Source organism: Adiantum capillus-veneris, chromosome 5 (assembly GCF_014529385.1).
Source record: "Adiantum capillus-veneris isolate H3 chromosome 5, ASM1452938v2, whole genome shotgun sequence".
Lineage (NCBI taxonomy): Eukaryota > Viridiplantae > Streptophyta > Polypodiopsida > Polypodiales > Pteridaceae > Adiantum > Adiantum capillus-veneris.
Window position 1 is genome coordinate 92,809,639 of NC_140935.1, and position 22,634 is coordinate 92,832,272.

Below are 22,634 nucleotides of genomic sequence, written 5' to 3' on the forward strand. Positions count from 1 at the left end.
GGCGTTTTTGGATTTCAGCAGCAAATTAAGACCGGCATTATTCACCTAAAGTGTAGCAGATTCAGCCCGTAAAGACCATCAGTTTTCAGCCCTAAGAAACCTCCAAAACTCAGCGATTAGAAGATCTCAGATTTCAGCCATCGTCGTCGTCGTCGTCATCGGCATAGACCAAGTTGCATAGTCCATTGCATACGCATTGTACACCTTTGTGCAATCAAATAATAGACCACTCTCGCCGACGAGAGTGGGGCCTTCGGAGGAGGGTTTTACAAACCTCTCGATGTCGTATCTCTTCTCTCTCCTTCTTTCAGTCTCATTCACTTGCACGCATAAGATCCACTCATTTTGTTTGTGACCACAGCACTTTACAAGACGGAAAGCTCTCTCTTTCCCTAAAGAACTAAAAGGAACCTTGAGCAATAAAGATCACTAATCTTGAGAAAATACAACATTCATTCCGCTGCACCTAACACTAAGTACAATGCCGGTAGTCCAATCCCCGCACCTTCACACTTGAGCATGCCAGAGAATGAGCCCTTTGCACATATTAAAGGCCCTTGGCCTTGAAAAGCAATCAAACTCAAAAGCACTAGCGCCAAAAGCTACCAATGCGTTTTGCGAAAATCCATACAGCTACCACATGAACATGTCAGTGCGAATTGTGGACGTCTATACAGCCTTTTAGGATTTGTGTGTGTCAATGTGTGTTGGCCCCGATTTAAATTTTAATGCCTTTAGGTCACTTAGGCCCTGTATAACAGACTTGGACACTTGAAGTCGAGAATCGACCACGACACCACAAAAGATCAGTTCAAAACAGTTCACAGTTCACAATTGATTCGACACTCGCCCGGCAGAGTTCCGTGCCTAGAGATATTGGCCCCAAAGACTGGCGTCCCCTTCGGTATTTCCTTTTGTATTAATCTGTGTTCAAAGTACAAGTCACCAAGGACTCACTCTCAGACTCTGCGTCCAGATGCTCTGAGAAGTGAGAGCCCAAAGACTCTTTTAAAAGTTTACAAGGGATGCTAAAAGCAGAGCCCAAAATCTGTCCCAAAAGCTTGAAGTTGAAAGCTTTGAAAAATAAAGCAAGAGAGTTTCTTTCTCTCTCTCACTAACTTGCATAAAATAAAGCAAACATTGCGTAGCCTAAATCTGTCAAAAGCTGCCGTAAATTGTTCGCCAAAAGCGCCACAAAATGCGGATGTCCGTACAGCCTGCCACGTGGCAGATTTCCGCAGGTTACGCCACATTTTTCGGGCAACAGCCATGTCAACAGTTTCAACCAGACTATCCATGCCAGGGTGGATGTGTGTTGCATTGGGCAGCCAAGTCATCAATTTGTGACATACCCCCCTCTTGAAAGCATTGTAATCGCCCTCGATTATGCCTACAAAACAAACAGAAGCCATAAGCTGCCTTAGCAGACACTAACCGTTAGTACCTACGCACTAGGAACACACATCTAGCACATGTACCAATCGACACGCACATCACAGGACATCACTAGGCATCACATGACAAATCACATTCAACATTCATTCGGATCTTAGACCATGATTTATCGGCAATGCAATTAGCAATCGCATCTAGATCCACTCAAGACCTCATAGATACCCAATTGACCAATCCCTATTGCAACCATGTCTACTTGAGATCATTCAACCAAAATGCTGCAGTCATTTCGTCTATCAGTTCCTGCACTTAAAAACAAGTCAAGAATAAATCAGTTTCATATTCCAGAATTCCATTTCATGAAGTCATACAGCAGAATGCTGCCAGCTCTCAGTATCCCTGAATCAGTGACTAGTATTCTAAAAATCAAGGCATCTGTTGACAAAGGAGCGGAGTAACTCCCCTATTCTGCAACCCACCGCACCAGATCTCCGGCCAAGCTGAATTCGGAATTCCATTTGGAGTAGACTATGCTAAACCAAAAGCTTCAAGATAAAGGTTCACAATCTGAGGAGTATCTGTTAGGTCCTCCTCCTCCATCCACTTCGCATCTAATGCAGGATAGTTATTGAATTTAACCAAGAACCGCCTTCGTACTTTACCCTTAATCTTTTTGTCCTTATGTGCCAAAATCTGTTCAGGAACAAGGATCTCCTCGTTTTCTTCCACTTCGGGTTGCTCATCAGGCTCCCCATCTTCGGGCACATCACCTTTAAAAGGATTCAAGAGACTCACATGAAATGCATTGTGAATCCTCCAAGTGTTAGGCAGTTTCAGTCGGAAGGAGACATCATTGATCTTTTCGGAGATCTGGAAAGGTTCGTAGTATCTCATACTAAGCTTTGGAAAAAGCCTCTCCTTTCCCTTCTTCTTTCTCAAGTGTGCCTTCTCAAAACGTAAGAGCACCCAATCATCCTCCTTCAATTTCAAATCGCGACGATGGCGATCCGCTGCCTTTTTCTGTATTTCCTGAGATTTCTGCAAAGCCTCGCGGACCTTGGCAAAAGCCGTGTCTAAGTCGCGCGTGTACTCATCAGCTTCAAAAATCTTATCTTTCGTGCTTAGGAAGGGTGGAACCTTCTCAGCACCTTCAATAATCTCAAATGGCGTCTTCCCTCTCGAAGAGTGTATCGTGTTGTTGTAGGCAGATTCCACTAAAGGTAGATACTTTTCCTATTGAGTCTTCTCATCCGAGATATAAGACTTCAATAAATCTAAAACCACTGAATTGGCAACCTCAGATTGCCCGTCAGCTGCGGGTGGAAAAAATCACGAGAACTGCAATCGCGTGCCAATGTTCTCCCAAATTGCCTTCCAAAACAAACTCGTAAATCTGGGGTCCCTGTCGGAGACAATCGTCTCAGGCCTGCCATGTAATCGAAAAATCTCGGCCACAAACAGTCTCGCTAAGTGATCCGGCTTAACTATTTTCTTCATTGAAATGAAATGAGCCTGCTTGCTAAATCTGTCAATAACAGTCCAAATACCATCGTGACCACACTGTGTTCTGGGAGATCAAAAATAAAATCCATTGCAATACTTTTCCATGGGAGGGCGGGTATGGGCAAAGGCTGTAACAATCCCTGTGCTTTATGCCTGTCAAACTTGACCTTCTGGCATACCAAGCAACTGCGCACAAACTCGTCCACATCCTTCTTGAGTCTCGGCCAATAGAAGTATCTCTGTACCCCTTTCATGGTGGTAGCAATGCCGTCGTGACCCGTAAAAGGTGGACACTGGCATTCGGTCATAACCTTTTCCCTCAATGGCTGTGTAACGCACAAGATGGTTTTCTTCATCAAGTAGCCATCCCGAATGGAATATCCGGTGACTGTCAACCCATCCGGTATCCGTGTGAAAACGTCTGCAAAATCTGTATCTGTGGCAAACCGATCGACCATATCCTCGAAGCTCCTATGATGTATCGCGGAAATAGCCAGAACCAAAGACTTCCGAGACAAAGCATCTGCCACCAAATTCTTATGTCCCTGAACATGGACAATCTGCAAGTGAAACTGTGACGAGATGTTCGCCCACCGCATCTGCTTTTACCATAGCTGCTCTATGACAAGAAGTAGCGTAAACTCTAATGGTCTATAAAGACAGTAAAATCCGCTCCCAGTAGGTAGTACCGCCACTGAGTAAGAGCATGGATAATCGCCAAAAGCTCTCTTTCATAAATCTGTGCTGTCAATTCCAGCCTTGAGAACAATCGGCTCTCGTAAGCAATGACATGGCCTTCTTGCATTAAGACCGCACCCAGACTACGACCACAAGCATCACAATATACTTCAAATGCATTCTGCAAGTCCGGCAAAGTCAAAACCGGTCCCGTAGTCAATTTCTCTTTCAATGTCTGAAAGGCAGTCACCTCTGTGGGTCCCAGTAAGAAAGGGACTCCTTTCTGTGTCACGATATGCAAAGGGGAAGATACCTCTGGAAACTTTCTAATGAACCGCCTGTAGTACGAACACAATCCCAAGAAGCTTCTAACTTCATGGACATTCTTCAAATCGGGCCAATCACAGATAGTCTCTATCTTGGCTGGATCCGTCTGCACTCCTGCTACTGACACAATGTGTCCCAAAAAGTGTCTCTCTGGTAAGAGAAATTCACTTTTCTTCGCATTAATCACCAACTTGTGGTCTCACAATGCCTAAAAGACCTGAAGCAGATGTGCTCTATGTTCTGCCTCATCCTTGGAAAAAACAATGATATCATCAAAGAAAGTGCCAACAAATAGTCTTACTCTCGACAAATCATGTCTATCATCCGGTTAAATGTCACAGGAGAATTGGTTAAGCCAAAAGGCATCACCAAAAACTCAAATAACCAAAAGTCGTTGGAAAGGTTGTGTTGTAGACGTCTCCCGGTGCAATTCGGATCTGATGATATCCACTTTTCAAGTTGATCCTGCTAAAACACGAGGATCCCTGAAGTCGATCAAGTATATCATCGATTCTAAGGAATCGGAAATCTGTTCTTGATGGTGATTTTGTTGAGAGCTCTATAATAGATGCACATTCTCCAAGATCCGTCTTTCTTCAAAAACAACAACACTGGAGAGCCATATGGTGAAGGTCTAGGCTAGACAAGACCCATTTCCAAGAGGTCTTTCACCTGGTTCATAATCTCTTCGTTCTGAGCTCGGCTCACACAATAAGGTGGCCGGTTCGGTGGTGTGCTTCCAGGTATCAGATCAATAATATGATCTTCAGGACGAGCGGGTGGTAACTCGCCTGGCAAGCCCTCTGAAAAGCAATCCGCATGAGAGTGGAGAAAATCTTGGCATTCTTTATCAAGTTCAGACATATTTGTCCTATCCTCATCACTCAACTCTTTCATAAAGATCGGGTAAACAAACAGACTGGATTTCATTAATTTGAAAATGGCCGAAGCCGATACAATAGGAACAGACTCGCCCTTAAGTTTTACATCGAGTACAATGGTTCTGCCCTTCTCTGTGGTCAAAGTCGCTTTCCTCGCCCGATAGTCGACCACAGCGTTGTTCTTGTGGTACCAGGGAATTCCCAAGAGAACATCACAACCTTCCAAAGGCATTATGTAGAAGTCCTCATGCCCCAAATACCCCTGACAATGCAAACGAAGTTTGCCAATGACAGGTGTAATGGCTACGTCCCTGGCGGGTGCCACTAGAGCTGCCTCTGCTATTAGTCCCATCCGATCGGGTGTGATCTCGAGCTGTGCCGCCAATTCACGTGAAATGAAGTTGGCCTTGGCTCCTCCATCAAAGAAGATTAGGGCTTCTTGGTCTTTTACTTTGCCCCAAGCTCCGGAAAGTTCTATACTCTCGTCCATCGTGCTAGGGTCAGTACCCACGCAGTCTGGAACTAGTCTTGTTTCATCTTGCCTTTTCTTCCACGTTCCTTAGCTGCTCTCGAACTCTCAGGCCTTTCGTCGTCCTTGTCGTTCTGTTCTTTCTGTGCCTTTTTAGGGCACTTCGCGGAGATATACCCAGTTTCCCCGCATCCAAAGCACTTCCCTTCCTTGATGTAGCGAGCTCTCCTGAGGAGTGAGTTTGGGTCGTGGATCTTTCTTTTCTGGGTTGCTCTTCCTCTTTCTACTTTCATTTGTCGAAGTCTATTCAGCTCTTTGCGTCATGATCTCATCTGTGGGGTAGGTCAAACTGCCTGAGTGAATGGCAAAACCCCGTTTCGCATGACTCATCAACTCCTGAATGGAAGCTGACTTTTGTTGCAAGCGGTGATCTTGGATCTCTGTAGGTAGACCCAAGGTAAACCGCTCAATCTATTCCTTGAACGAGATCTTCTTAAATGAAGAGGCGGGTAGAAAAGAGCTCTAGAATCTCTCGCAATAAGCGTCCACTGTATCCTTCTTGGTCATCCAAAGATGGTTCCAAGCAGTTCGTATATCGCGTTCATACTCTCAAGTCAACCAAGAAGAAATAAAAAGCCTCTTGAATTTCAGCCATTTAATTGGCGTGGTCTTGTTTAATAAAAGTGTGGACCACCAAGTTCGAGCATTCCCCTTGAAGTAAGAGGCAGCTCTCCGAATCTTAGAGTGCTCTGAGTAACGCCCTCTCGCGAAAGCGATGTCAGATTGTTGTACAAAAGACAAAGCCTTCGAAGCATCTCTATAACTAGAAAACGTGTCAAATTTAATTGACTGTCCACCTTCCTTAAACTCTCAGACTTTCTTGCTTTTGTCTTTCAGAAAATCATACTGATTGGCTTTGTAAAAATTCTTCTTCTTTGCATAAAAGTTGTTGTCATCAGAGTCCGAACTATCTGAAGACAAGAGTCCTCCGTAGAACTATCAACCAAGGGACGAGATTTACTTCTTTGCCTTTTTCTTGCCCTTTCCAAAGCGTTGCTTTTTGCTTCGCTTTTTGGCTTTTCTCTCTTCTTCGCTCGAGTCAGATGAGCTAGAAGAATTGTCAAAAGAAGAAGAAGAAGAAGAATTGGGTACTCCTTTAAATCGAACACACTTCTTCTGCTTTCTTGCCTTTTCAAATGTAGACTGACGACCCAAATAACCAGAGACGTCAGTGCCTTTCTTCTGCTTTTTGTCGTGCTTTTTAGCTTTGTTCTGCGCTTCAAAAAGCTGAGCAATTCGTGCATCAACCACCTCTTCTAATTCTTGCTCTATATACTTCCTGGGGGTAGGAGGTTTCTTGAGAGCGAGTTTGGGGGGTGGTTTTGTGGTCTTCTGCCACTGCGTGTGCACCTCATCGAAAGAAGTTTGGCTTATATATTTTGCAAATTTAGGGTCCTTCGCAAAATTGAACATCATCTTTGTTGCATCGCCGATCAATTGTCAATGCTCCATCTCTTGACGCTCCGCCCGAGTAGGCCGAGGCGGGCCGTACTCCTCGTGTGAATCTTTGTTGTGATCCCTTCTCGCATCCACGGATGCAAAGGGAGTCGACTGATCTTTGCCTGAAGCCATGATGCCGCGAAAAAAAAAAGGGATCGAATTTACCGTAGAAGAGAAATCGGTCGTGCTCTGATACCACTGTAACAGACTTGGACACTCCAAGTCGAGAATCTACCGCGACACTACAAAAGATCACTTCAAAACAGTTCACAGTTCACAATCGATTCGACACTGGCCCGGCAGAGTTCCGTGCCTAGAGATATTGGCCCCAAAGACTGGCGCCCCTTTCGGTATTTCTTTTTGTATTAATTTGTGTTCAAAGTACAAGTAAGTCACCCGGGACTCACTCTCAGACTTTGCATCCAGATGCTCTGAGAAGTGAGAGCGCAGAGACTTTTGAAAGTTTACAAGGGATGCTAAAAGCAGAGCCCAAAAGCTGTCCCAAAAGCTTGAAGTTGAATAAAGCAAGATTGTTTCTTTCTCTCTCTCACTAACTTGCATAAAATAAAGCAAACATTGCATACCCTAAATCTGTCAAAAGCTGCCGTAAACTGTTCGCCAAAAGCGCCGCAAAAAGCGGGTGTCTATACAGCATGGCCACATGGCAGATTTCCGCAGGTTACGCCGCATTTTTTGGGCAACAACCACGTTAGCAGTTTCAGCCAAACTGTCCATGCCAGGGTAAATATGTGTTGCACTGGGCAGCCACGTCATCAATTTGTGATAGGCCCCCTCGGACCGGGTCCCATAAGTTGGTGGGAACTCTTCTTTAAAAATAGGCCACTCGGCAAGACTTTGCAAGTTGGTAAAACTTCTTCTGCTACTTCACTTAGGGTTTAGGCCCCTCGGCCGAGATCTAAAGGTTGGCTCCGTTCTTCAGTGACTTGACACGTCAATAGTTTGTGACAGGCAAGTTGGACAAGGATGGCAGTACCAGTACTCAATTAGTTGCCTCGGTACCCACGAGGTACAACCACAGTTGTCATGACTGTGACTCGACGCTTTGTTTGGTTCGGGAGTTTGAAGCCAAAGGCAAAAGTAGGAACTCACATATAGACAAGGATAAAGGTAAGCTGGACAGAGATTACGGCAATAAAAATTTGACAGAGAAGATCCGCATGGCACACGTGGCGGCAGCCACAACGTCAGATTTCTAGCCAAAGTGCAGGTGTCACCACTAGCTTCACTCAAAGAGAGGCTTGTGAGTGGCAGAGACGGGCAAGGAGTGCTCCCTATAATTAATTTGGACTCTTGTGTTGGAGTTCAAGTTATCGGTGTTTGGACCCATAGGTCGGAGTTCAATGCACATGCATCTAGCAGGAACCAATCAAACGTCTAAAACACTATGGATGGGGGCACCAAATCATTGTTGTTGGTCGGATCATGGACACGATGTGTTCCATCTTGGAGTTTTAAATTTTGAACGTCATGTGTGCACAGTTCACGAAGACTCTCTCTCTCTCTCTCTCTCTCTCTCTCTCTCTCTCTCTCTCTCTCTCTCTCTCTCTCTCTCTCTCTCTCTCTCTCTCTCCTTGGTCTCTACACTTTCGCATCGTCGAATTGACACCATCTTCTCAATCAAGCTAGGTACTTCAATGTGACTGGGTTAAGGGTTAGGGTCTTTGCATCGAGGTCACACAAAGTATCGACGCACTAGACAACACATATCCAACACTTGGACAAAGACGACAATCACTGAACATTCAGATCACATTCACGTCACTTGCCTCAACTTTTATCCTGAATGTGGGAAAGAGACCGGATATGAACCTCTCCTTCTTTAGGAACTCTGTACCATCACCAGGGTTAGCAACATTTCTCACCCTTGTTTGTACATATAGTAGTCATCTAGTCTTTTTGCTTGTGAGAAACGAAGTCTTGCCATAGCTTTTGAGTGTTTTAGGGGTCAAAGAAGTATTGCTTGAAATGTTCAACAACTTCCTTATAGCTTCTCTTAACCTCCTGAGATAGAGACTCAAACCAAGTGCTTGCATCCTTCCTCAAAACGACCTCAAAACAGTTCTAAGCATTCCTTATATCCTATCACTCTTTTTATGCGGCAAGCCCTTCGCAAAATTAAGCATCATCTTTGTTGCATCACCGGTCAATCGTCGACACTCCATCTCTTTGAGCTCCGCCTGAGTAGGCCGAGGCGGGCCGTACTCCTCGCGTGAATCTTCGTTGTGATCTCTTCCCGCATCTCCCGATGCAAAGGAAGTCGATCGATCTATGCCTAAAGCTATAAGTGCCGTGGAAAAAGAATTGGATTTCCCGTAGAAGAGAAATTGGCCGTGCTCTGATACCACTGTAACAGACTTGGACACTCCAAGTCAAGAATCTACCGCAACGCCACAAATAATTACATCAAACCAGTTCACAGTTCACAACTGATTCGACACTGGCCCAGCGGAGTTCCGTGCCTAGAGATATTGACCCCAAAGACTAGGGTCCCTTTCGGTATTTCTTTTTGTATTAATCTGCAACTTAGAGTACAAGCAAGTCGCCGGGACTCACTCTCAGACTCTACGTCCAGATGCTCTGAGAAGTGAGAGCCCAAAGACTAATTTAAAGGGTTTACAAGGGGTGCTAAAAGCAGAGCCCCAAAAGCTGTGAAATCAAAAGCACTTTTAAAAAAAATAAGGCTCTCTCTCTCTCTTGCTTGTCAAATTAAAAGCAAAAGAGCTTCTTTCTCTCTCTTTGCCAATTTGCGTAAGTAAAGCAAGGCCAAAAAGCTACGTAGATCCTGTGTAGAAAAAGCATGCCCAAAAGATGTCCGCATTTTCTGCCGCGATTTCCAGGGCTGCCACGTCACTGCCTGTAGTACACTTGCCACGTCAACATTTTCGTGAGGGGCTCAGAAGGTGTGTGTGTGTACTAAGCACGCCACGTCACTGGGTCGTGACAGTTTGACATGAACAAGGGCTACAAACGAGCCCTTCATGGTGTGAGGTGAAGATCTATGTGCTTGGATTGGCAAGAGCAAGATTGTGATGCTAAGGTTTTGCTAAGTACGATCCCTTAGCGAGCACTATTTGCAGCTTTAATTAGCCACTTAAATAGAAACAGTAGGCCTTCAAGCAGCTTAAAATCTCATTTAGCCTTTTGAACTTAGAACACAAAATACGCGAGCACTAAAGTCTCGTCCAAGTTGTAAAGTGTGAGCTTTGTCCTAAAGTATGAGTCAAGGAGAGAAGAGTGGAATTATCCCACATGATGTGCAGCAAAGCTTAGAGCTACTTAAAGCTCATTTCATGAATGAATAAACACAACTCTATTTAGCACTACATGCTTGTCTATGGTGAGCTTGTGCTAAGCTAAGTCAATACTCAAGATTGTGTTTACGAGTCCAAGCTAATTCTATCTTGGAACCTAATTCCCTTGAGTGATAGTCTTGCTTACACACACACTCACACACTTACACTATGTTTCTCTTTTATCCACCCTAGCTAGCACGATCCCATTCTTAACAAGTGGTATCAGAGCATTAGGTTATGCTAGATAGATAGGTTTGCCATTATGCATTTGCATGTTTGTACAATTAGCATCCGTTAATCATCATTAGCTAGATCCATTAGGTTTGCTATTTTATTGCATAACGCATGCCTAATTAAGTATTCCATTGGCTAGCATGAGCATGTTCTTGAGCTAAAGACTCTTGAACCACTAGTCACTGGCTAATTGGAAGCTTAATTAGCATTGGAATTGATTAATTCACCATTAGTCCTTGCATTTAGCTTAGGTTTTGCATGATTTTAATTCCCAATTACTCTTTGCGCAAGCTCTACCTTGAAGTGTGACTTGTGTGTGTGCAAAGCCATTGTCGAGAGCAATCCGTTGAGCCCCTAACCTCTTCATTGGCACACAGTTAGCCCATCTAATTTGATTTCCTATTTTAGGGTGTATGTGAAGCTTTTGTGTGCCACATCCTGCTGCAAATTTTTTGCAACACCCTTGTGCGTGTGGCTTTTGAACTTTGAATGCCTACCAATCTTAAGTCCCACAAGCTTCCAAAACCCATGGTGGGAACCCTGTTTTTTTTGGAGGAGGAAGTCAACCCAAGGAAGATCGGCACCTAGACGAACTTCAAAGCGCGCCTTTTCTCAAATTAAATTCTCCGTCGGGTCCGATCAACCGGAGCCGGCCGACCGACCCTTAAAGGCTTTTGAAACATGATCGTCCGTCGCCAACCCGGAGGCCCTACCCGATCTGCCCCACCTGCCCGTAGTGCCCGAGTCTGACCCCGCCTACCCGAATGATGCCCGCCTTGCCCGGCCTTAGCAAAGGCGCTGTGTCACGTGACACATCCAACCCTATGTGTCTGTGGACAAGCTACAGCACGACAAGGGTTCAGTCAGTCCTGTCAGTCTAGATTTAGAAGTGTTCTGGCACTTTTGTGAGTCTGTTCGCAGACCGTGCATGCCCAGTCACTTAGTGTAGATGCATATCCTCTGGTTGCACACAGCATGATCATAAGCATTCCCATCAGAATCCATCAGAATCCTTCGAGGGAATTTTCCAGTGCATTTAGCCTATTTTCCCTTTTTTTGACATTTTTCACTTATTATTTTTAAGTGACTTTTGTTGGAAAGTAAGTAGTGCAAATTGAGTAAGTTTGTATATAAGCAAACCTAGACTAGCACTAACTGGCAGAAAAGGCAGTAGGAGCACCACTACTCAACAGGCAACTTCTCAGCAAGAACCCTTGACGGCGGTTTCTCCTCCAAGCAAAGACTCCCTCCCCTAGCGTTTTTCATCAAGATCCATCGCCATCATACCCTCGGCCTTGGCGTTTTTCCCTCCAAGCAAACATCGCCAAAGATCCCCAGTCTGCTAGCGTTTTCCTCCAAGAAGGCTTTGCAGCCCAGGCGTTTGTCAGAAGCCCTAGGGTTTCCAGATTTGCAGCCTCAGCCATGGCGATTTTCAGCAAATGAAGACCAGTAGATTTCAGCCCTAAAGACCAGCAGTTTCCAGCCATAAAGACCAACAGTTTTCAGCCTTTAAGAACCAGCCCATTTCAACGTTTTTGGTGCCAGACAAATTCAGCCATCAGCGTTTTTGGGACAGCAGTGAATCAGCAATAGATTTCAGCCATAAGCGTTTTTGGACAGTAGTACCAAAGCAGTTGACTTCAGCCCTTACATCGGTCTCACCATCCCCGTCGTCGTCGTCATCAATCTAGCTTAGACTTGCATCAGTCACATGCATTCAGTTTGTACCAGTTTGTGCAATCAATAGTAGACCACTCTCGCCGACGAGAGTGGAGCCTTCGGAGGAGGGTTTTACAACGTCTGTGGTGTCGTATTCTCTTCTCTCTCTATCTCTCAATCTCATACCCTTGCACACACATTGTCCATTCACTTTGTTTGCTCTCCCTTCCATAAGAATAAAAGGAACCCTTGAGCACAGTTCGGAACACTCATCTTGAGCAAAGTTCAAACATTCACTCCGCTTCACCTTACACGCTGTCCCACTAGCTAAAACCAAAGCATCCAAACTTTTAAATTTTTTTTAAAAGGGTGGCTCACACTAAGCTTTACAAAGAAGACCTACATCAAAATTCGAAGCTTCAGCATCAAGGCAAAACTTGTTGGGGTATAAAGCCCAATGTGGTCGCCCAGGTAAGTGGACGGGCCGCCAGGTATGTACACATATTCTTTTGTAAAAACCTAATAAGAACCCACTATGCTCTACACATTACAGTAGAGCGAGTTCACCATATCATCGTTCTCGCACTCTCTCTCGCGTCGCACTTCCGCTCGTACTCCTTCAACTTGTATCAGAGCTCAGATCGAGGCTCGGGGCAGCACTGCAGGAGGCTAGAGTCACCAACTCAGATTGGAGTGAAATTCGACAGGCGAAGACACGGCCCCAAATCTCGTGGGCAAGCCCGAAGGGCTTGGTGTTGTCAGAATTTCATTCTGAGGTCATCTCGGCCACCGTTCGGCTTCGACAAAGGTCTGCGCTGGCCATTTTCGACTACGTGGTCTCGACGGGTGCAGATCCGACTCTGCAAATTTAGGGTTTTCGGCCTACGACTGCACGTGCTGAGGATATCGACACTCCCAGAGTGTTGATTTGTGGCTGTCTACACATCGAAGGACGGCTCACAGTTCTTGGAGGCATGTCACATACGACACGGGCGTATCTACACACAGACTGTAGGCGACATCCACTAGTTCATCAGGTAGCTTGTGTTTGCTGCTTGATATTCCAGATTTCATCCTGACATTGCAGGTACTTCCACATAGGATGTATTGTCAGAGATTATGTATGTCTGTTGAGGGTTTGCTGGCTGTGAGTCACGCAGCAAACAACCGCCGAAGCGGTTACAGCATACAGTGGGAAATTTGTGGATGTATGACTTTGTGGGAAGTCTATATACTGTTAGATTTACTACAGCCTTTGTTGAGGGTCGAGTGAGGTTTTATTGAGCTGGGGGATTCTCGAATGTTGAGATCCTTTCGGTGATACAGGTCTTGGAGCGATCCCTCGAGCACCCTTAGATAGGCAACTAGGATGTATTGACTGAGAGTTAGACAGTTGGGATTGCATCTTTGCTTTACTGCCATTGAGGCATTGTCGCAGTCTATGCTTATAGGACAGTGACAGGACAGTGAGAGACAGTACAGGTGCAGGACAGGTTTACCCGCAGCTTACAGTGTCAGAGAGACAGTGTTTTTTGAGCTGTTTTTGGTCTGTTTTTTAGTACACCATAGCCATTTTACGAAGGAGACTTTGCCAAAATTTCTGCAGAATCTGAAGCTTTCTTGGTTCATTTGACAGGTTGATATTGGTTCAGAGGTCAGTTTACAGGGAAAACTCTGCCGAATTTTTCCCAGGAAAGTAAACTACTGTGAAGCGTAGCTATGGCTGGATCACAGGACACTGCTCTTTACAATATCAAGAAGCTGGATGGAACCAATTTCCCATTGTGGAAGAAGCAAATTTGGCACGTGTTGGTACAAAAGAAGCAGATAAAACCTATAAAGCTCAAGGGGATAAAACCAGAAGATATGGACGAAGATGAATGGAGCGAAATGGATGAATTGGCACTTTCTACCATTATGCTGACTTTGGCAGAAAGCGTTTACTTCAATGTAGCAGACGAGATGTCGGCTTATCAAGCATGGTTAAAGCTGAGTGATCTTTATGAGAAACAGAGTGCAGCTTCACAGGTATACTGGCTTCAGAAGCTTGTTGACTTGAAGATGAAAGAAGGGACACCTATGTCCAATCATCTGAATGAATTCAACACAATCTATAGTCAGTTGTCAGCTCAAGGTGTCAAGTTTGATGAACCTGTTAGAGCTATGTTCCTGTTGATCACATTGCCGGAAAGTTGGGACACTTTTCGCACAGCTTTGAGTAATTCTGCACCTCCAGATGGTTTGAACATAGCAGGTGTAGAAGGAAGTCTGCTTACTGAAGAAACCAATAGAAAGACAATGGACAAAGGCAAAGGAACAGCCTTAGTTGTCAGGGGAAGGACCAAAGAAAAGTACAAAGGTGGAAAGAGGAATCAGTCTCGTAGCAAGTCTCGCAGTGCTAAAGGCAAGAGTGACATAGAATGCTATCATTGTGGCAAGAAAGGTCACATGAAAAGAGACTGCAGAGAATGGAAAGCTGAAAAAGGCAAAGAGAAATCTGAAGACCATGGTGAGAAGAACAAGTCCTCAGTGAAGATTCAAGAAATAAATGTGACAAACACTGTTGCAGAGGATGACAGTCTAGTGTCAGGAGACATCTACTTCTTGAAGAATACAATGGACTCAGCTCTTCTTACAGCATCTGATGGAAATGCACTGAGTGACTGGATTATAGACTCAGGGACATGGGCATCACTTCATGTGTCTGCAAACAAGGAGTGGTTTACTTCTTATGTGACCACTAAAGATCATGTTCGGCTAGGCAATGGGCAGACATGTGAGATCTTAAGTGTTGGAGATGTTCAATTGAAGTTTCAGAATGGCTCTTCTTTCACGCTGAAGAATGTGAGACATGTTCCCGCAATTACAAAGAGCTTGATCAGCACATGTTTACTTGATGATGCTGGCTACGTCACCACTTTTGGACAGAACATGTGGAAGATATCCAAGGGTTCTATGACAGTAGCACATGGAGTAAAGTCTGGAGGACTTTACATGATTTATGTATCAAATGTCTCTAAAAATGTAATCATTGTAACCGAGCAGCCGAACGTTTCTTTGTGGCATAGCCGGTTAGGACATATGTCCAAGAAGGGAATGGAAATCTTGTCTCGTTCTGGTTATTTGCCTGGCTTTTCATTTAATGATTTTGAATTCTGTGAACATTGTCTGTATGGTAAGCAAACACAGCAGCCACATAAGCATAGAAGCAGTAGAAGAGATACGCAGTTGGCACTTGTTCATAGTGATTTGTGTGGACCTATGCCTAACCTATCTCTAGAGGGAGCTTCTTACTTTATGACATTTATAGATGATTACTCGAGGAAAGTATGGGTTTACTTTCTCAAGCACAAGGATGAAGCGTTTAGTGTTTTCAAAACGTTTGTGACACTTGTGGAGAATCAGAGTGGCAAGAAGCTTAAATGCTTACGCACTGACAATGGTGGAGAGTATGTTTCAAAGGCCTTTCAGGACTTTTGTGAGTCAAAAGGTATAAAACGTCAACTTACTGCTCCTTACAATCCTCCTCAAAATGGTGTTGCTGAGAGGATGAATAGGACCATACAAGAGAAGGTCAGAAGTATGTTGTCTAATGCACAACTGCCAAATGGGTTTTGGGCTGAAGCTGTATCAACAGCTGTTCATCTTGTAAATAGATCTCCTAGCAAGGTTTTGCAGAAGGATTCAGTGCTAGAGATGGTATGGTCAGGCAAAATGCCCTCATACAAGCATCTCAGAGTCTTTGGCTGTGATGCATATACTCACGTTCCAAAAGAATTTAGGAACAAACTTGAGCCAAAGAGTAGAAAGTGCATCTTTCTAGGCTATGGTAATTCTGGTGAGATGGGATACAGACTTTGGGATCCCGAATCCAGAAAGGTTGTCCGCAGCAATGATGTTCACTTTAATGAATCCAAATATCATTCTAAACCAGAGAGGGTTGAGGAGATTAGAAGAGTTGTCTTCCAAGAAGATGGACCTGCACGTGCAAGACAAAATGTCAGGGCTCAAGAGGAGCAAGGACAGGATAGAGTGGAACCAGAGGTTGTGGCTGAGCCTGAGCCACCTATTGTGCGTAGATCTGGACGTATCACGCGACCTCCTGATAGGTTTGTTCCATCTATGAACTATGTCATGTTGACTGATTGCAATGAGCCTTCATGTTACAAGGAAGCAGTGCAAATGAAGGACTCCGGGAATTGGCAATTGGCCATGCAGTCAGAGATGACAGCTCTGCATAAAAACCAGACATGGGAGCTAGTTAAATTACCACGGGGCAAAAAGGCTCTACCCTGTAAATGGGTTTACAGGTATAAGATCACCGCTCATGATAGTTAGCCAAAGTACAAAGCAAGGCTTGCTGCCAAGGGCTTTAAGCAAGAACAAGGCATTGACTTTGATGAAGTCTTCTCTCCGGTGGTCAAGATGACTACATTGAGATGCTTTCTTGCATTGGTTGCCATATTAGATTTGGTGTTGCACCAAATGGATGTCAAGACAGCGTTCTTGCATGGTGATTTAGATGTGGAAATTTACATGCAGCAGCCAGAAGGGTTTGTTGAGAAAGGCAAGGAAGATTGGGTATGCCAGTTGTTAAAGAGTCTTTATGGCTTAAAACAATCACGGAGGGCATGGTACCATAAATTCCACAAGTTTATGCTTTCTCAAGGCTACAAACGTAGTGAGTTCGATCACTGTCTATATACAAAGAAGGTTAAGGATGGCAGTTGGCTGATCCTTATTTTGTATGTGGATGACATGTTGATTGCTGACAAGCACTTGGAAGAAATTTCAGCTTTGAAGTCAAAGATGGCAAAATCGTTTGACATGAAAGACATGGGTGAGGCAAGTCATATACTTGGTATGCGCATTGAGAGAGACAGATCAAAGAAGTTGATTTGGTTATCTCAAACAGAGTATATTGATAAGGTTTTGCAACGTTTCAATATGGAGAAGAGAAAGGCACTGAGTGTTCCATTGCCACCATATATGAAACTTAGCAAACAAGATTGTCCTGTGTCTGAGGAAGAACAAGCTGAAATGGATAAGATTCCATATGCGTCTGCAGTGGGTAGTTTGATGTATGCAATGATTGCTACTCGCCCAGACATTGCATTTGCAGTGAGAGTAGTAAGTCGATACATGTCAAACCCAGGCAAGAAACATTGGGAGGCAGTGGAAGGAATATTGAGATACCTGAAAGCTACAAAGAGTATGCGTATATGCTATGGGAGTCAGGAGCTAAGTGTAAAGGGTTTTACAGACTCAGATTATGCAGGTGACTTAGACAACTGAAGGTCTACGTCAGGATATGTCTTTACATTGGCTGGTGGAGCAGTATCATGGCGTTCTAGATTACAAGATTGTGTTACTCAGTCTACTACAGAGGCTGAATATGTTGCAGTATCAGAGGCATGCAAAGAATCAATTTGGCTTAATCGACTAGTAACAGATTTGGGAATCAAAGAAGAGATGCCTGTGTTATATTGTGATAGTCAAAGTGCTATACAATTGGCTCGCAATCCAGTTTATCACTCAAAGACAAAGCATGTGGATATGAAGTATCATTTCATAAGGGAAATGCTCGAGGATAAGCAACTTCAGCTTGTCAAAGTTCACACCACAGAAAATCCTGCTGATCTACTTACAAAAGGACTTCCCTCAGAGAGCTTTGCGCATTTTCGCAAGCAGTTAGGTGTAGGGTAGTACATCACTTCTCTACATCTCTTGTATATTAGCTTGTATAGTAGCTTCTCTCACACTTAAAGTACCACATTGGACTTTAAGTGGGAGGTTGTTGGGGTATAAAACCCAATGTGGTCGCCCAGGTAAGTGGGCGGGCCGCCAAGTTATGTACACATATTCTTTTGTAAAAACCTAATAAGAACTCACTATGCTCTACACATTACAGTAGAGCGAGTTCACCATATCGTCGTGCTCTTCTTCTCGCACTCTCTCTCGCGTCGCACTTCTGCTCGTACTCCTTCAAAACTTTGCACCTCAAGGCAACCAGTCTTGCAAGCAGATATCAATCTCCTACAGCCAGCCATCCAACAAGCACCCCTCAAAGAAAGCTTCCGCAGCTAGGCATAAAAAAGGCTTCAACTTTCAAAAAAATTGTGAAAAGAAGCTTCACAAAAGGATCTCTCGCCCCCCCTCTCTCTCTCTCTCTCTCTCTCTCTCTCTCTCTCTCTTTGCAATGAAATGAATCCATCAAAGCACAATAACTTGCCAATTAAATTTTTCATTTCTTAAGGGCTATTTGTGCTCGTGTAAAGAGGTAGACACTGGCTAGGAGAGTCTCCTAAGCTAAGACCCCTCTATTAGAGCAAATGGGGGAGAAGGGAATAGAAAAATTCAACGGGGAGGGGTTTCACACCTGGCAAACGAAATTAAGAGGATACTTTATGAAAAAATGTTTATGGTCTATCATCAACACTATCTTAGAGCAACAAGCCGAACTCGATGGAGTGCACACTACGACAACTACACTCATAGCAAGTGCACAAAATTTGGCCAAAGACGAACGAGCATTAGGAATCATCACCTCCTTGGATGACAACTATGTGCATTTCATAGACGAATGTAAGCATGCAAATGATGCCTGGTATGTCCTAGAAAGTAATGTTGGAGCCAGTGCTAAAAGAAGTAAAGTTTGTCTCAAAACGTAACTTTACAAGATCATTATGACTGAAGGAGAGAACATTGCTAGCCTAATAAATAGGCTTAAGAGCATTGTCACGCAGCTCACTTACATCCAAGTCGAAGTACCAAAAGACAACAAAGTGGCCATACTATTAAGTGCACTTCCACCTTCTTATGACCACTTAGTCACAATTCTTGAAGAAAAAGAACCCGCTCCACCTTTCCAAGATGTCATCGACTAAATCCAAGGAAAAGAAAGAAAGCAAAAAAGTTCATTAACGTCATCAGGAGGGGCTTATGTCACGACATCCTCAAGGGGAAGATATTCGTCATCGACAACATCAACCGGAAGAAAGCGTTACGAATGTGGAAGAATGGGACACGTAGCGATAGACTGCTACACAAACAAACCATAAATGCAGTAAGAAGGGACATCCTCCTTCTCGATGCTACTCAAACGGAAGTAGTAGCAATGGAGAAAACAACACTTATAGAAGCAGCAGCAGAAGCTACCAAGGAAAGAGACCTAGCAAAGGATCAGCTCACATAGTAGAAGACAAAGAAAACGAAGGCGAGAACAACCTTGTCTTTTATGAAGACGTACTTTGAAGATGCAGTCTCTCTACTTTGAAGATGCAGCCTCTCTACTTTTATGAAGACGTACTTTGAAGATGCAGCCTCTCTACTTGTAGGAGAGAACTTTTATTTTCCTGTGTGGATTTTGTCAATCCATGTGGATATTACCATCTTGTGTGGATACAAACTTATCATCCTGTGTGGATATTGCATCTTCAGTATTTTGTCTTAGTCCAAACCTTAAAGGGAGGATTGTAAAGTGTGAGCTTTGTCCAAAAATATGAGTCAAGGAGAGACGAGTGGAATCATCCCACATGCTGTAGAGCAAAGCTGTAGAGCTATGTAAAGCTCATTTCATGAATGAATAAACACAACTCTATTTTGCACTACATGCTTGTCTATGGTGAGCTTGTGCTAAGCTAAGTCAATACTCAAGATTGTGTTTATGAATCCAAGCTAATTCTATCTTGGAACTTAATTCACTTGAGTGATAATCTTGCTTACACACACACTCACACTTGCACTATGTTTCTATTTCATCCACCCTAGCAAGCACGGTCCCATTCTTAACACAAGCTATAGAAGGCTGCCCCCACAATACTAATTTTGAGAAGCAACTCATACACTCCTTGAATTCTCTTTAATGGCTATAGACACAAATGGTGGATCTGGGGCTACGCTTTGTTGACCTTGCTGACACGCAAAATTATAGCTCTATGTTTGGATCAAGAATTGATGCTTCCAACCTCTTGATTTTGAAGGCTACTGGCAGTCTCCCCTTGGTGGTATCACACACTTGTGACCTCTAATAGCTATGATACTTCAACCTCTTCTCCTGTTCCAAGCTTTGAGCACAATTCAACAGTAAGCGTTAATAATGGATTATAAAAGGTAAAAAGGTAACCTAAAGCATAAAACTATGAAGCTCTGATACCATGTGTAAGAAAGAAGGACCATGGCGGGTGATATCGCAAAGCAGCCATAGCTAGATAGAGAGCAAGAGGTAGATAGAGCTGAAGCGAGAGAAAACTATGCACAACTCAATATGAACTCAAAATAAGGTTGAAAACACCACCTTCTTGCATTATACATAGAACTGTCTACAATGGGCCTTTGTACAAGCCAGAGTAGTGGAGCAAGCAAGTCTAGGTTGCTTGATCTGCTGTTCTTTTTTGGGCAGATCCACACACGGGGGTTCTACCCCCGCTTCGTATGTGTCAGCAACACTGCCTGTCTTGCTTAACTCTGACGATTTCGACAGAGTTGGAGACTACCACCACCTTTCAGAGGAAAACGACGAGAGGGCCCCAGCTTCACAGTCAACTAAGGGACGAACTTGCTGATGTGAGCTCTACCCCTGCCAAAGCTGCGTGTGAATCCTCTCTTTTCCTTTTATAATCCATTCACATTATACCACTCTTATTGATGGGTCCGACCTGTCTTGCATTGATAAGGCTCACATAGGTGCAAGGCAAAATGAACAAAGGTAATCTTCCACAAAGTGATGATGGAGTACAGTGCTATACAGTAGCTAGCAAGAAGAAGAAGAAGAAGAGAATTTTTAACATCGTAGAAACATGCGACCTTATAGATCTATCTAAGGAGTCTCAACCCAAGAATTGTTACTCCAAAGATCAATCATAGGCTCTTGACTGCCTTGAACCTCCATAGGGAGAATAATCACGATTGTCACCCCTCATAAATGGCTCCTGTTTACCCTCAAAAACCAATCAATTGACATTCAATTTCCCTCTGATTGTTTACTCTAAATCTCTTGATTTGAATGCATTGTAATCACTTTACAACCTCTAGTCGTACTCTCAATCTTTTGATTTGTGTGCATTACAAACCCCTCCCTCCCCCCCCCCCCCCCCCCCCCCCAAATCCCTCCCTCTCTCTCTCTCTCTCTCTAACCTGGTAAGCGGAGGTCGCGACGCCAAAAACAAAGTCTTGAGGGAAGTCAGAGCGTCGGAGGGTGCTGGCAGGGGATTGATGCTGAGGGGTGGGGGGCAAGAGGGAGGAACTGTCCAGGTTCGGGGGAGCCATGGCGCAACAGGCCCTCAGCTGCAGCAAGAAGCGCTCTCTCTCTCTCTCTCTCTCTCTCTCTCTCTCTCTCTGGCACCCACACGCACACGTGCAAGAGTATTGGGCTTTCGTTCAAACGAACAGTGAACAATGAGACGTACGCAGACGAAAGAAGCCAGTACCACCCACCAACCCCACCCACAGAAGCTCGGCAATTGGAATCCCTCAAAAGCTAGTTAACCACGTTCTGCTGAGTATCTCATGGGGGGATCTCAAATTTAGCATCTCGTAAGGCGATAGTCGACCTTTCAAGACAGAGAACCCAGTGGGCCGACACGCTTGCGTCATCTTCCCAACATGACAGCTCAACGCCCGGGACAAAGACATTTGTCACTCCACATAACGTCTGACAAACACTGGCCAATGGAGTTGTGAACCCAAGTTACCCAACTCCGCCATTTTTGGTAGAGTTAGAGGTGTTTTGATGGCATCAAAGCTGTCTTCTTGCAAATGAAATAGATTCCTGTGACACGGGTTTGTGTAACTCCTCCAGAGTTACGGTGAGAGGGCAGGGGTAGAGAAGTTCAAGGGTGGCGTGTGCAGCAGGGGTTAACAGTGCAAAATGCCTCTTTGTTATAACGAGGCGAGTTGCAAAAAGCTACACGATGCACACCTTCATGAAGTGAGAAATAACCATTTGTGTGAAAGTGCTCTAAGGTGGTGGTCACACAAAGCATAGTTCTCAAAGATAAGTATGCCTTGTGCATGGTCACACGTACACTAGGGCTTGCCAAAAACGTTTACTCTAACCAGAGAAAAAAAGGACACAAAGAAAACTCTCCCGATTGTAAGTTCAAAATTTGTCAGTTTTTACACTAAAGCTTGTATAGGTTTACCGATTTTTCCCAATGCAAGCTCAAAATCTAGCCGAGATTTATCGATTAAAATACAATAAATACCATTTTTTTGTGAGAATACTCATTTGCCATTGTATAATTATGCAATTCCTTTTGCAATAATGCATGTATTAGCATAGTTGCACCCCTTTATCTTCTTGATAGTTGGTGCATGCCTTATAAAAGGCGTTAACATGGGTAAGAGAATTCACGATGAGATTGCTAGTCAGGGTCTGTGTTAACCCTCACGCACATTCCTATCACCTACGACGGACATTGTATTATTTATTTGGTAGAGTCAAGTATCGGGCTTGTCGGTCCAATAGGAAAAGGGTAAGAGTGATCGCCGATGAGAGGCGCACTCTAACTGGAACATTCAAAGGATTAGTTGGCTAAGCCTGTGCGCCCAAGTGTGAATGGGGCGAGCTCATATAAAAGTCAACTAAACCTAAAATTCACTTATTCTCTCATTTGTGCAATTGAGGAGTGCTCTTGCTCCATCTCAATCTTCTTCTTCTTCATCTCTTTGTGT

General features: G+C 44.1%; 1 protein-coding gene across 3 annotated transcripts in view; it reads right to left on the reverse strand.

Moving 5' to 3' along the window:
* LOC147457739 (beta-glucosidase 4-like) overlaps positions 1-21,506 on the reverse strand; it is a 159,732-nt gene extending 138,226 nt beyond the window's left edge. For 2 of the 3 annotated variants that reach the window (XM_086512560.1, XM_086512563.1), the window contains exons 1-2: positions 21,368-21,506; positions 21,096-21,245 (exon numbers count right to left, since the gene is read on the reverse strand). In XM_086512560.1, the coding sequence (XP_086368686.1) occupies positions 21,096-21,227 (132 nt within the window). In that variant the 5' untranslated portion in view covers positions 21,228-21,245; positions 21,368-21,506. The other variant, XM_086512562.1, reaches the window with a different exon arrangement.
* Between the last annotated feature and the right edge of the window lie 1,128 nt (positions 21,507-22,634).